At 31.4% G+C, this 14,645-nt stretch overlaps 3 protein-coding genes across 5 annotated transcripts; 2 read left to right on the top strand and 1 right to left on the bottom strand.

The window, feature by feature from the left end:
* Positions 1-3,204: 3,204 nt before the first annotated feature.
* On the top strand, positions 3,205-4,876 carry LOC106325939 (probable inorganic phosphate transporter 1-3). The gene is made up of 2 exons (XM_013763990.1): positions 3,205-3,611; positions 3,712-4,876. The coding sequence occupies exons 1-2, from the start codon at positions 3,211-3,213 to the stop codon at positions 4,874-4,876; spliced, it is 1,566 nt and encodes a 521-aa protein (XP_013619444.1). The 5' UTR covers positions 3,205-3,210.
* Positions 4,877-9,255: 4,379 nt separating this feature from the next.
* On the top strand, positions 9,256-11,975 carry LOC106322571 (ubiquitin thioesterase otubain-like). 3 transcript variants are annotated; one of them, XR_001266469.1, is made up of 6 exons: positions 9,256-9,489; positions 9,570-9,664; positions 9,811-9,862; positions 9,953-10,085; positions 10,175-10,275; positions 11,557-11,975. XR_001266469.1 is itself a non-coding variant. In XM_013760630.1 (6 exons), the coding sequence occupies exons 2-6, from the start codon at positions 9,595-9,597 to the stop codon at positions 11,557-11,559; spliced, it is 276 nt and encodes a 91-aa protein (XP_013616084.1). In that variant the 5' UTR covers positions 9,256-9,489; positions 9,570-9,594; the 3' UTR covers positions 11,560-11,975. The 3 variants fall into 3 exon arrangements, 2 of the variants coding, with proteins under 2 accessions (XP_013616084.1, XP_013616083.1); XM_013760630.1 differs by having other exon boundaries at positions 10,036-10,085; XM_013760629.1 differs by lacking the exon at positions 11,557-11,975 and having other exon boundaries at positions 10,036-10,085; positions 10,175-10,441.
* Positions 11,976-12,073: 98 nt separating this feature from the next.
* On the bottom strand, positions 12,074-13,344 carry LOC106322569 (60S ribosomal protein L9-1-like). Its single transcript, XM_013760628.1, has 3 exons — positions 12,909-13,344; positions 12,726-12,848; positions 12,074-12,326 (listed from the first exon to the last, which is right to left on the bottom strand). The coding sequence occupies exons 1-3, from the start codon at positions 13,281-13,283 to the stop codon at positions 12,240-12,242; spliced, it is 585 nt and encodes a 194-aa protein (XP_013616082.1). The 5' UTR covers positions 13,284-13,344; the 3' UTR covers positions 12,074-12,239.
* Between the last annotated feature and the right edge of the window lie 1,301 nt (positions 13,345-14,645).

The following is a 14,645-nucleotide window of genomic DNA, read 5'->3' on the forward strand; positions in this document are numbered from 1 at the left end:
ATTAATCAATTGATCAAACTGGGACATACAACTGGATCAGAAAAATATATAGTTTTTGTTTTTTCTCCACGATTGATTAGTGTAAGACTCTTCACATTCATACCCAAAAAAAGATTAGTGATATTCCGAAAGCAACGACAATCAACAGATTCAAAAGATTTTCGAAAATTCTCAATATGGACATGTTTCCTATTTGACGAGTATGTGACATGAATATAAGACATATGACATTGATTGGTAGAGCATTAGCATTAGCATTAGCAGTAGTAGTAGCAGTATGCTATAGAAACAGTATGCTGCAAGAATCGTATACTTTTGCTAAACTGTTTAATAAGATGATTGGTTGAGCAATATGTTATTTAAAATTATTATATAAATTAATATATAATATATAATATATTTATTTTTAATGAATATATTTCTAATATATATATAAATATATTAACATGTAAAATTAACAAGATATATAATTTATTTATTTTATTTAATAATTTTAAAATTATGCTTATATCGAAAAATATTATTTTAAAATAAGTTTTATAATTAAAATATCTATTTTAAAAATAATATTTCACATTTAAAATAAATTAAATTATATAAATTAAATTATATTTTAAATGTGAAATACTATTTTAAAAAAAAATATATTTTTATTGTAAATTAATTTTAGAAATCAAAATTTTATTTTCTAGATATAAAAAATAATTTTATGATATTATTAAATAAAATAAATGAATTAATTATATATTTTCTTTAATTTTATAAATTTTAAATGCAAATGGTGTTCTAAAAGCTTCATATGAGAATATTGGCCAGAGAACATCATCATTTAGTAAATGCTTCTTTAAATGTTTTTTTAACAATTGTTGATTGGATAATGTAGAGCATAATGATAATGCTAATGCTCTACCAATGAAGGTTACAGAGAGTATATACCTAGTTGTAAGAAAAATAAATAAACAAGTGATGATATTTTCAAAAAATAGTAAGTGAGGATATACCTAACAAAGATACCGCTCGCAGATCAACTAGCCTTCTATAAATTCCCTAACATTTCTGTACTCATACCATCTCTTCATTCTCTCTCACCCAGGCATCTAACAAGGTTAGGAAATAAAATTGTGCTAAGATTTACTTATGGTTTATAAGCATCGACATTTTAGCGTATGTAATCTCATGTTTGGGTATTTAAGATGTTTCTTTCTTGTCTCTCTTTTAGACCTGAACCCTAATAAAGAGACAAACTAGTTTTTCTCTCCTACCCGACAGGAGGATCAGAATGTTTCTGCATTAAATTATAGATTTTGCATCTAGATGCTGATGCAATTATGTCCAAATACACAACATCTGAATATTAATTTGCATTGATATGCAGTGTCTAGATACAAAAACGAACATGACCTAAATACTATAATAGAGAAAATTTACTCTAACCCACATATGTTTATTTCCTAAATAGAGATTGCTATTTTCTTCTATATTTAAAAGAAAATAGTATTCTTTTATTATAGAGTCATATTTTTATTTTCATAAATTTTCTTTCACTTTTAACCTTTTATAATTATAAGTAAAACAAATAGTTATAGAGAAATACAAATATTCTATACAGATTTAAAATACAATTTTGTTTGCATAATAATGTCTAGTTTGTATTATTATTTTGTATAATGTACCTTTGTGTAATAAATGTTTAGTTTAAATAGTATTTTAGTTTTATGAAAATATTAAGGTTAATTTTTAAATTTCATAACTATAAGGTATTAGTTGTAAAATCAAAATATAATATATCAAAAATATTTCTTATAGAAGAAAAATATATTGTAAATAAACACATCACTTTTCTTAAATTCGTCTATAGTAGAAAATAGGATAATACATTGGAGATAGTCCAATTGGTTACATAATATATATACATATATGAAATACAAAATGTCAAAACAACTTATACTTTGAAACAAAAATAATAATTCTAACACAACTTATATTATGAAGTAAAAGGTGTTTACTAAAAAAAATTAAATTTTAAACTGTAAGAATATAAACTAGTGAGATATGGACATTTTGAGATTATACATATATAATCTCTTATATTCTTTAAAATTTCTTACAGAAACGTTTCTCATTTTGTGTCTCTTTCATACCTTTTAATTTTTTAATTACTTATTTGGACAGAAACTGGGTAAGATGATGATGTCCTAAAATACATTTATATCTGAATATTTATCAATTGTAGAAAATAACAAAAAAAAAAAAGAAAGTAAAAAACAAAACAAAAGTGTATGAAGCTACGCTCCTAGTCAAGTTCATAACAAAGTCGGTGGGAACCGGGCATTCTTCAACAAGAATATCTATGTCTGCAGAATTCCAAGTTAAAATTGGATCGACTTATATGAAAGACCTAGAGACTCCTATGTGGAGAGCTACGCTTTTATATAATAGAATATATTTACAGGTACTTATCCCCTTAAAAGTGCGATAGTTTATTTAACTAGTTGGACCCAAAAAGATGGAATGAGTACATGGATAGCAATTTGATAGATATCATGGATACTAGCTAATTATAGTGAATAAAAATGAAATGGACCAAATCATATCCAGAGAAGCAAGAAAGTGAAAATTTTAAGATGTGGATATACCCTTAAGATTCCGGAGACTTTGCTTCTTAGACATCCTGTATAAATTGGCGCCGTCTAAGCCACCACAATCACCACGACCCCTCTCTCTCTGTCCCTCTCGAATCTCGATATCAATAGTTCTCTCTACTTCCTGCTCCTCCGCTCCTGTTCACGTAACGTACCGTAACGGTGAGATTTTAACCACACGTTTATAATATTTCGTCATTCAAATTCACAAACATATATGTATAACCTAAGATATAGTTTGTAAATTGTTAAATTATTTGATCACTGAAGATTAAACTCGGTTAACAAGACTTTTTGTAAGATGGTATTCATAAATTAAAGTTGTCGTAATGTGTTAACACGTGCAAAGGCGATACTTAATCAGTAATAGACCGAAAATGTAGATTAGTATTAGAATAAGTATAAATGTAGATTAGTATAAATAGAAACAATACAGTTGAAATATCACTTCTGCTGGATAATGATACGTTGAAAACCCCATATAGGTCACTTGTATCTAGAAGGCAAAATTTCAATATATAATACTAACTTTTAACTCCTGAAAGCAGGAGAGACAATAAAAACTGAGATGGCTGAACAACAACTAGGAGTGCTGAAGGCACTTGATGTTGCGAAAACGCAACTTTACCATTTCACGGCGATTGTAATAGCCGGAATGGGTTTCTTCACAGATGCTTATGATCTGTTTTGCGTGTCATTGGTGACCAAGCTTCTTGGCCGCCTCTATTACTTCAATCCACTGTCAGAGAAGCCTGGCTCACTTCCCCCTCATGTTGCGGCTGCGGTCAACGGTGTGGCTCTCTGTGGGACCCTTGCTGGTCAGCTATTCTTTGGATGGCTAGGTGACAAACTTGGTAGGAAAAAAGTGTATGGTATCACATTGATCATGATGATCGTGTGCTCCGTTGCTTCTGGTCTCTCTTTCGGTAACAAAGCCAAGGGTGTCATGACCACTCTTTGCTTCTTCAGGTATAATTATCATCATTACTCATGCATGGTTTATAGTTTGATCTCATTTTTCTATATTTTTCAAAATATATATATTAACATAATAAACAATTTTGTGTAGGTTTTGGCTGGGATTTGGTATTGGAGGTGACTACCCTCTTTCTGCCACCATTATGTCTGAATACGCTAACAAGAAGACCCGTGGTGCTTTCATCGCTGCCGTGTTCGCCATGCAAGGTGTCGGGATCTTGGCTGGAGGTTTCGTGGCGCTTGCAGTATCTTCCATATTTGACAAGAAATTCCCAGCTCCAACATATGCAGTCAACAGGGCTCTCTCAACGCCTCCTCAAGCTGATTATATTTGGAGAATCATCGTCATGTTTGGTGCTCTACCCGCAGCCTTGACTTATTACTGGCGTATGAAAATGCCAGAAACTGCTCGTTACACTGCTTTGGTTGCCAAGAACATCAAACAGGCGACACAAGATATGTCCAAGGTTTTACAAGTGGAACTTGAGATGGAGGAAAGAGCTGAAGATATCGTTCAAGACCCTAGACTTAACTATGGCTTGTTCTCCAAGGAGTTCGCCAAACGACATGGCCTTCCCCTCCTCGGATGTACCTCGACTTGGTTTTTGCTTGACATTGCCTTCTATAGCCAAAACTTGTTCCAAAAGGATATTTTCTCCGCTATCGGATGGATTCCAAAGGCAGCAACCATGAACGGAATCCACGAGGTTTTCATGATCGCCAGGGCACAAACCCTCATTGCACTTTGCAGTACCGTCCCTGGTTACTGGTTCACGGTCGCGTTTATTGATATTATGGGAAGGTTTGCAATCCAATTAATGGGATTCTTCATGATGACCGTTTTTATGTTTGCCATTGCCTTTCCCTACGACCACTGGATTAAACCGGACAACCGTATCGGTTTCGTGGTCATGTACTCCCTCACTTTCTTCTTTGCTAACTTTGGACCAAATGCAACCACTTTCATTGTCCCAGCCGAGATCTTCCCTGCCAGGCTAAGGTCCACATGCCATGGTATATCAGCCGCAACAGGTAAGGCTGGAGCCATTGTGGGAGCTTTCGGATTCTTATACGCAGCTCAGCCACAAGACAAGACCAAGACGGACGCAGGATACCCACCGGGTATTGGAGTCAAGAATTCGTTGATCATGCTTGGTGTCATTAACTTTGTTGGTATGCTCTTCACCTTCCTCGTCCCTGAGCCCAAGGGCAAGTCCCTTGAAGAGCTCTCCGGAGAGACTGAAGTTGAAAAATGATTACGCCGGTTCACTTTTTCATTGGTTCCCTTCAAATAATTTTTTTTTCCTCACAATTTTCTGTAAAATATCTTAGGTTTGCGATTTGTGATGTAATGTTTTTTAATGGTGCACTATTTTGTACAAGTTGTTAAGTTATCAAAGAATTTCCATAAATTATAAGCCAATAGAATAATTCTGTTGGAAATCTTCAACCCATTTTCGACCATTATCATTAATGTGAAATATCTATCGAAATAGAACATGTTTCTTGTAGTGATAGTTTTACCGAACCAATCGATTTAATTTTATTTAGCTATACTATAGAACACATATTTGTTTAGGACCATTTTAATTTTTTATGTTTTAAAATTATACTTTTTCAAATTCGAACTATTTTATAAATTTCTTTTTATTTAATTTTTTCTAATTTTTTCTCAAATTTTATTTTTAAATTCGAAAATTATTTTTGAAACTATTTTTACAAAATTTTAATTTTTTAAAGTATTTATTTATATATTTATTAGTCACTTAAACTTCACATTCCAAAAACCCTACCCACCATCAACTCTAAACTTTAAGTCTAGATTGGTCAACCCTAAGGTTATAAATGTCTTTTTTGTCTTCTTAAAAGTGAGGGTAAAATTAGTTAAGGTAAACATGAAAAATAGTATTATGAATGTGGTATTTTTGGCAATTTCTCTATGATAAATAATTATTCAAATAAATAAAAAATAATAATTTTTTTTATGTTTTTGAATTTTACTTTTTCAAATTCGAACTTTGTTATAATTTTGTTTTTTTTAATTTTTTTTTTCAAATTTTATTTTTGAAATCTGAATATTTTTTTTGAAACTATTTTATTTTTTTTTAAGTATTTATTTATAAATTTGTTAAAACTTTAAACTCTACATTCTAAATACTCTATTCTACCTCTCAACTCTAAACCATAAGTCTAGATTAGTTAACAATAGCGTTATAAATGTCTTTTCCCCTCTTTAAAATGAAAATACAAGTGGTTAATGTAAATATGAAACATGGTACTATATATGTAGTATTTTTGGCAATTTCTGAAGTTGTTATATGTGTTGATTATATTAGAAGTGATATCTTAATGATACCAAAATGTTAATTAGAAATAAAAGAAATATGTTTTTCTAAGGAAGATCCATTTTTTTAATCACACATAAATAGAAGTAAATAGAAGTTATGAATTCTATTTTAATAGAATAGATAGCAAAAATGGGAATGCTGTAAAAATTATATATATAATGTTTATTACACCAAATAAGAAATACAGTTAAGTAACGGATAATTTTCATGTTTACCACTTTGTTGGTTACCATCACTAAAGAAACATTTTCAAAAATACTTTATTCATTAAGAGGCAAAAGACTCTTATACTTTTGTTCTATATATGTATAATAAATAACTAGAACTTGATCCGCGCCCGCGTGCGGATATTTAATTTAATTTGTCTTCAACGTAAACTCATAAACCGTTGGTTTTATAAAAAAAATTCCATAAATTTTTATGTTTTGTAATTTACATATAGAGTTAAATATATTAATTTATAATATAGATGTTTGATAATAATTTTTTTTATGTGTACGCAATATTATATTAAACATTTTATAACTTGATGCATTTTGATGTAATATAGGAAATGATTATCTCCCATTAATACATGCGATTTAGGTAATATTCGTACAATATTAATAATGGTCAATATATTAATATTGATTTGGTTAGATAAGCTTTGGAATTGTAATTAATTAATTAAAATTGATTTTAAATGCAGTGGCAGAATATGTAAACAAAAAAAATATAAAAACAAAGTACTTAATTTATTGTAAATGCAATGTCTAAAAGTGTAAATAAAAAGAAGTACTATAAATATTGATATCCATGTTTTCAAACAATTCACATTTATACTGTTATACATGTTTCCAAACAGTTTCAAAATATACTTCCGTTTTAAAAATATAGATTATTTAAATAAATTATAAAAAATAATATTTTTTATGTTTTCAAATTATAATTAAATTCCAAATTTTTATAGTTTTTTGAATTTTTTTAAAGAAACTTTTTTTTCAATTTTTTTCTGAAATTCGAAAATTATTTTTTAACTATAAAAATTATTTTTTTAAAAAGTATTTATTTATATATTTATTAGAATCCTAAATTTCACATTCTAGAAACACTTCCAAATCCCATCAACTCTAAACTCTAAGTCTAGATTATTTAACCCTAGGATTATAAAAAGAAATTGCCAAAAATACCACATTCATAACATCACTTTTCATATCTACACTATAACCCTCACTTTTAAAAAGGGAATAATACATTTATAACCCTCGGGTTACCTAATGGAAAAATGATTGTTGACTACAATGAAATATTGGTCATCACATGGCTAACCATGTAAACTAAACTAATGTATACCTAACTATACGAAGTATATGTTATGGATGACAACATCCGTCAACTTAATGATATTATCTGGTTAACATCACGAGTTTAGTTTCATTCATCCAAAAACTGATGTTCATGTCAAAGACCGTTTAAATAACTGGTTTAATCAATTAAAACATGAACGACCTGACCGTAATGTAGACTTAGGGTTTCGAGTTGAAGGGTGTGGTAGGGTTTTTGGAATGTGAAATTTAGGATTCTAATAAATATATAAATAAATACTTAAAAATATAAACATTTTTTTAAAATAGTTTCAAAAATATTTTTTGATTTTCAAAAAGAAATTTTGAAAAACAAAATCGTAAAAAAAATTCAAAAACATTTTCTATAAAAAGTTCGAATTTGAAAAAGTATAATTCAACAACATAAAATAATTATTTTTTATTTCTTTTTTATATATAGAGAAAAATGGTATAAGAGTTTTTTGTCTTTTAATGAAGAATTGTTTTTTGAAAATGTCTCCCTAGTGGTGGTAAACATGAATAATGGTACCAAGAAAGTGATAAACATGAAAATTCTCCGGTTACAAATGTTTTTTTCCCTCTTTAAAACTGAAGGTAAAAGTGGATAGTGTAAATATGAAAAATGGTATTATGAATGTAATATTTTTGGTAATTTTTCTTAAGTATCTCAATTATTTTAGAATAATGAAATTCAATTCAAGTAATTAAACATAACAATAACTCAAATTTATGAATTTTACAGTATACTTCATTTAAAAAGAATATTAAAGGAATATTTTAAAATATCAGTCACTTTTTATAAAAATAAACTTTAATTATTAATACAATATATCCTTCATTGATAAAATATAATATTCAACTAGTTAATACTTATATTATTTTATTATATGATGCATTATGTTAAAGTTGATGTTTTTACGATTACATGATGAATCAGTTGGAAATTGCCAAACCCAATTTGAACCATTATCATTAGAAGTGTGCCTACAGTCTATTGAAAAAAGCATTCGCCTCAGATCCCTAATTAATGTGACTTTATTTAGGGCCTCAAAAATTTAAAAGAATTTCTGGTTTAGTGGTTTAAACTTATTTTCTTTTTAAACATTTCCACGAGAGTCAACTAATTCACCTTCTAAATTCATGTATTTTTCTATATTAAATATTCTGAATTCATGTATTTTTTCTATATCAAATAATATAGCATATTTACGTAATAAACTTATTTTTTTACAGTGTTAAAAGCGATATATCGTATTAAGAAATTGTTTTCAATACAATTGTACATAAGTTTATTTTTAAAATTTGCCTTAAGCGCCTAAAACCTTTCGTACGGCACTGATTATTATTTATGTGAACTATCTGTTGAAGCAAGAACCAATCGATTTGATTTTTATAAGTGGTTTATCCCCACCTAGTTGACACTTAAAACTACAACTTTTAGTTCATAGTGTTAAGAATTTGTTCAAAGTATTCGTTAGATCTTTGCATTTTCAGTCTCTTAATTTTAGCTTTTCTCCTCAAGTAATACATCTGTTTGCCAAAAACTCGGACAACACATGAAATGCATGCATTGAAGACCAAATTGATCAAAACATATGAATTCACGAGTGAGTTAGACATATACAACACCAACAAACACAAAAGCATAAGTCCTTCTATCTCTCACTAAGAGTCGGCTAGAAAATGAAGTAAAAAAATAACTTAATTTAAATTAGTTGCACTGTTTCCAACCGAGCTATGACGCGATCAATTGGTCTTAGACCACCTCCATCGGGAGGTTTCTAACAGAAGTTTTAAAGAAAAGCAAAAAAAATGAAAAATGGACAAAATTCAAAGAACCGATGCTTAATATGGAGGTTTTGGAGTTGGCAAGGAACCTTACGTGTCAGCGGGTGAATGGACTTTCCATTTATTTTTCTCTCTCTCTCTTTCGTCACATCTTCTCTTTTCCACCTCCAGTATCGAGAGCACGACATCTTCTCTGGCGATTTTGATCTCCATCTTCATCATCCAATCTCGATCACTCCGCTTCTCTGGCGATTTCGATCTTCATCTTCCTCATCCAATCTCGATCACTCCATCTTCTCTGTCCGGATTGAAAGACGAATCTGTTTTGTCTGGAGGAGATCAATGACTCAAGACCAATCGTTTTGGTCAGGAACGGAGATGGGATTGATTCGACTGTGCTCCTCAAACGTGAGGAAGATTTGGTTATGATTTGTTCATTTTTCTTGTTAAAGTTTCCAACTTTTGGTGACCCAATTAGAATGTGGCAGGGATAAATCGGTTTTTTCTCATTCTATGACTCCTGGAGAAATCATTGCTGTGAGTTCCGCCAGTATCAAAGGTGCCACAGCCTTTGAAGTTTCAGGTATGCTGATTTTGATTGAATGATAATTTCACAACATCTCTAAGATAGAAAAGTTAACGTTTCTATCCGGAGCCCTTCTCGCTTGGTCTAAGATAGAAAAGTTCCTTTTTTGTTTGCTTTAAAATGATCATATGTTTGTTTTGTAGAACTAGAGGCGATGGAAATTGCTTCTTCCGAAGCTTCATGTTCTCTTACCTTGTATGTTCTCACAATGTCTTTACTTATCCCTAACTGTTTCTTCTATCTCTATCTAAAGTTGTTGTTGTTCTTCTTCTTTTTGTTTATTAGAAGCATATTTTGGAATCACAAGATCGTGGTGAAGTTGATCGTGAGATGTCTCTTCTCATATTATATCATTTTTTTTCTTGCAGCTACGAAGAGCTGGTTAACAGAAATAGAGATCAGTCTGTCTCTGACTACAGTAAGCCACTCTAAAATATCTTTGATAACGTATATATGACCAAGTATCCAACCGAACGTAATTTTGACAGATTCTGGTTTGTGTCTCAGTTGTAATGTTCTTCTGGTTTGTTACTGCTGGTGAAGTACGAACTCGTGCAGAGTTCTTCAAACCTTTTATAACAGGATTATCAAACTCAACGGTTGATCAGGTTTGTGCACACTTTATAAAATATTCTATAGAAAGCTTTGAATCCCCCATGATGCTTTTTTTTATCGTAGTTCTGCAAGACATCGATTAGGTTTGGAATTAAATGGAATTTAGTGTTATGGTTTGTGTTAGTTGCGGTGAAGTGATTGACATTAGTTTGAGTTGCGGTGAAGTGATTGCATTAGTTTAAACTTGCCTTTAACGTTGTGTCTGCTTGTGTTCCACCATTCATGATCGATATAAAGTAGAAGAGTTGTGTCTGCTTGTCATTATAATATGGTCTTTTGTTCAACCATTCATTTTGTTTCAAAAAAATTTAAGAACCTCAATGAGGTTCTTCCATTGGAGGATGAAAAATTAATTAGACTAACAAGGGTTCTTAGCTTTTCAAATCACCAAATTGAATACTAATTTTTTCATTAGAACCCATTAGGGTCTCTAACCAATGGACTTGCTCTTAGGATTAAGTTGGTTATAGGTTACTGTTACGAATTGTTTTTTCTTTTACTTACTTTCGATTACATGGTCAGCATTAGCCTTAGGGGCTAGGCTAGAATATGGTTTAATCTCAAACTTAAGCTTTCAGATCTAAACTAGTCCCAGTAATAGACATGCCTATCAAGAAAACATTGTGTACAATAAGATTAAATGTGTTTTTTTCAAGAACTTTTTCGTGTGCATGCTCGTGCTAATATTGAGGGAATTGATAAGTGGTGTAAAGCAATGTGGATCGTGGTCAATGTAAATGGTAAGCAATAGGTTGTGCTTACTAAGTATTACATATATTCTCGTGAAGTTAGTTTGATAGATCATAATGGACGCTACATTGATAGATGTATGAATCATATTGCATAAGAGAACCTTCACACTGCTTAAAGGACATTAATGGACTGACTTGTGTTGATGTTAATGATTGATTGCTATCTTGCTATCTATACAACGTTTCTTATAGATACTTTACAGTAGGATCTAAATATGTGAAAACGGTCTTTGATTTTCTTTCACTACTTATGTTCGTGTGAAGAGTTCTAATGAGAGTGATGCGTTAAAGGCCGTTCAAATATATATATATATATATAACACTGACTAAAAATAAAATAGATTAGTTTGTAAGTGATAGTTAGAATGTGATTAGTTAGGATATAAAAAATCCAAATCTAATTTAAAATTTAATATTTTTTATCCAATCACAAACGTTTACAGGAATGAGCTTTTGATTTTGAACGGTACAAAGTAATTCGAAGTGGTACAAAGCAGTTTATATGATTGTTTTGAAATGCAGTGAACCGCTATTAAGGGTGGTAGCGGGAAACAAGTTAGCACCTGAGTTTGGTAGAAATCAGTTTTCGATGATCAAAGGAAACGGAACCCTAAGTTTCAAAATGATTAACAAGTAAAACAAGATAGCTAAAGTGAATTTCGGTGAGCTAAACAAGGAAGCACAAGAAGAAAGAAAACATAGAGTGGGGCTACCACAAACATAAAAAGGAACTAAAGTGCGTACTAAGTGAAACCGGTAAGTGCACCATTAGTGCTAAAAAAGGAAGCAATTATGAAGTGATTCACTCTCATGCAAGTTTGCGATAATGATACAGTTCATACATATATATATAAAATATGGCTCAATTTCAATATATATTCACCAACCGAGATTACACGATTAACCTTACAAAGAGATTTTGACCACAATTACAAAGATATAGATCGATATAGAGCACTCAGGAGCGTTCATTTGGCTACCTAGGTTAGCTACTAAATTATGCCAATTTTGATATATATATATAGGCAATCTAAAAACAGAATGATCGGGGTAAAAGATAAAGTGGGTCTCCAAAACTTGTCGAGTAAATAAAAATCTCGAACAAAAAGGAACAAAGGACAAGCTGAGTTTTGCAACACCGGTGTGTTTTGGTCTGTAAAACAAAGCTAAACATTAAAAAGATAATGATGACGAGAAAAATTTGTCTATTCCTCTTCAACAATCTTGCTCTTCTCGCTAACATAGATACCATCAAGGAACTTCCTGATATCCTTCTTCTTTACGTGACATTTCTGCACATTTAAATAAAACCCAAAGCGATTACAAAAACGCTCTTAAACAGATGTGTAAAACCAAACAGTGATGTGGTTTCACAATGCAAATGTAATACGAAAATCCAGAAAAAGCCCATCTTCACCAAAGTTTAAGATCAGTAAGTGATACGGATACACTAACCAAGATGCAATGTCGCAAGAAACTTTCTAAACACGAGGACGACAGCCAAGTTAGCACTACATTTTTCGTAATTGATAAGCCTATGAAAGATGTTAACTCGAGAACTGAACATATGGACTATCATCAGAGCACAAGAGTGAATCAAGACCACTTAAAAATATACAAAAAGTAATAACAAATTTCATCTATCAAAACAAAAACTGAAAGATCGTAGGAAATTAAATAAAAGAGTATACCTGGTTGATAAGGGCGCATGACCTCGACACAAGTTCAATGTCATTACCATCAAGAACAATCTCGTCTTTAACTTTCTCAGACCGAACAATGGTTACACCGTCCAACATCTCCACCTTTCTCACCTGTTGTTGAAAAGTTCAGTGTCGATTCCACGGTGATAAATGAGGATCAAGAAAACAAACCTTCTTCTCGCCAAGGAAGTTACGGATCTCGATAGACATGCTATCCCCACCAATGGAAGCGTTGATGGGAAAATGAGCATACACGAACCTCATCTTGTATCTGAAACCTCTGGTCACACCGGTGATGAGGTTATCGACGTGGCTAAGAGCGGTTCTGATGGACGCGCTCGATTTGCGAGATCCAAACCACGAGTCGATCTTGAGCTTCTTTTTCCCAGTCTCGGCCTCCTTAATGAGCTGGAAATCAAGGTTGAGATGCTTGAAATCGCGAATGAGCTTCCCGCGAGGTCCTTCCACATCGATCACCTTGGCGTTAACCTTTATGCTAACGCCTTCGGGAATGTCCATCGTCTCAGAAGAAAGGATCGTCTTCATCGTTTCCGCACTTCTCTCTCTCTCGCTCACTACTAAACAGCGGCGAAGATTTTAAACGTACTTCCTACAAAGCAAAAACCCTAGTTACTTACAAATGAGTATCAAGAATGGCCCGGCCCATCTCTTTGAGCTCCTATGGGCCAGCTTTAAGATTATTTAGATGTTTGACGTCTTTTTATATTATTTTTAACTAGTCCTCGTCGTTCCGTTGGATTCTGATTTTTTTCGTTCTAATACATGAAATTTTTTTTTTTTTTTTTTTTTTTGTAATCCAGGGGTTCCCCACTTACGTGGATCATTCCCCTGGGCCCGGTTAGGCAGCGGTCCACTTCACCCGCGAGGGCTGTACCTGGGCTGGGGACAAGACCCGACATCCAGTACCGCATTTGGTGACAGAATGGACAGTTCGCCTCCGCCTGGCGTCGAACCCTGTGAGCATGACAATTGGCCCACAGGGTTCTTACCAAGTGAGCTACCTCATCCCGTCAATATTAGGAATCTGATCGGCTTATGAAAATTTTGATTATTTATGAAATTTGATCGGCTTCATTTCGGCTTCGATTTTCACTTTAGTTCGGGTAAAATATTAGGAATATGCAAAAATCCGATAAAATCTCGATTTTCAATTTGATTCCAGTTCGGTTTATTTTTTAAATAATTACAGATATTTTTTGTTGAAAATCAGCTTTTTCAGTTTTTTCATATTAAATATCGGGCATCGAATAAATTTAAATATTTCCAATCAAAGTTATTCAAATAATTTGATTCTTTCAGATAATTTGTGTAATTTTAAAATATTTTTGATAAATAAATATTTGGGTAATTCAGTTTTTTTTTTTTGGTAGCTAGTTTATAATTGGTATTTTAAAAACATTTGGTAATATTAAAACTTTAATATTGTAGGTATATAAACTATATTTTAGATATATATTAGGGTATCCATTTGGTTTGTGGTTCCGTTTTGGTTTTTGTTTTGGTTTCTGGTTATATATTTCTAAACCACTCGGTTATTTGTGAACATCGATTCAGTTTTGAGTTCGGTTTCAAGTTTGGGTATTTCGATTCGGTTTTGGTTTGATTTTTTGTTCTCAATTATATATTCATGCCTTTTAAAGAAAAAAAGTAAGAATGATACTGAAAAAACTGAATTTTTCAGGAAATTTTGAAATCGTGTAAAATTCTCAATTATTAAAATATATGAATATCAAATTAAAGTTGTTAAAAAGTAATATCAAATTATTAGTTGACATAAACAAAATTCGATTTTAGATTCTCTCTCTTCAATCTCTTTGGATCTCTCTTCAATTGTTTTTTTAGAGGAAAAAAAATGATAACTATATCCTTTTAGACTAATCTCATATA

Source organism: Brassica oleracea, chromosome C2 (genome assembly GCF_000695525.1).
Source record: "Brassica oleracea var. oleracea cultivar TO1000 chromosome C2, BOL, whole genome shotgun sequence".
Taxonomy (NCBI): Eukaryota; Viridiplantae; Streptophyta; class Magnoliopsida; order Brassicales; family Brassicaceae; genus Brassica; species Brassica oleracea.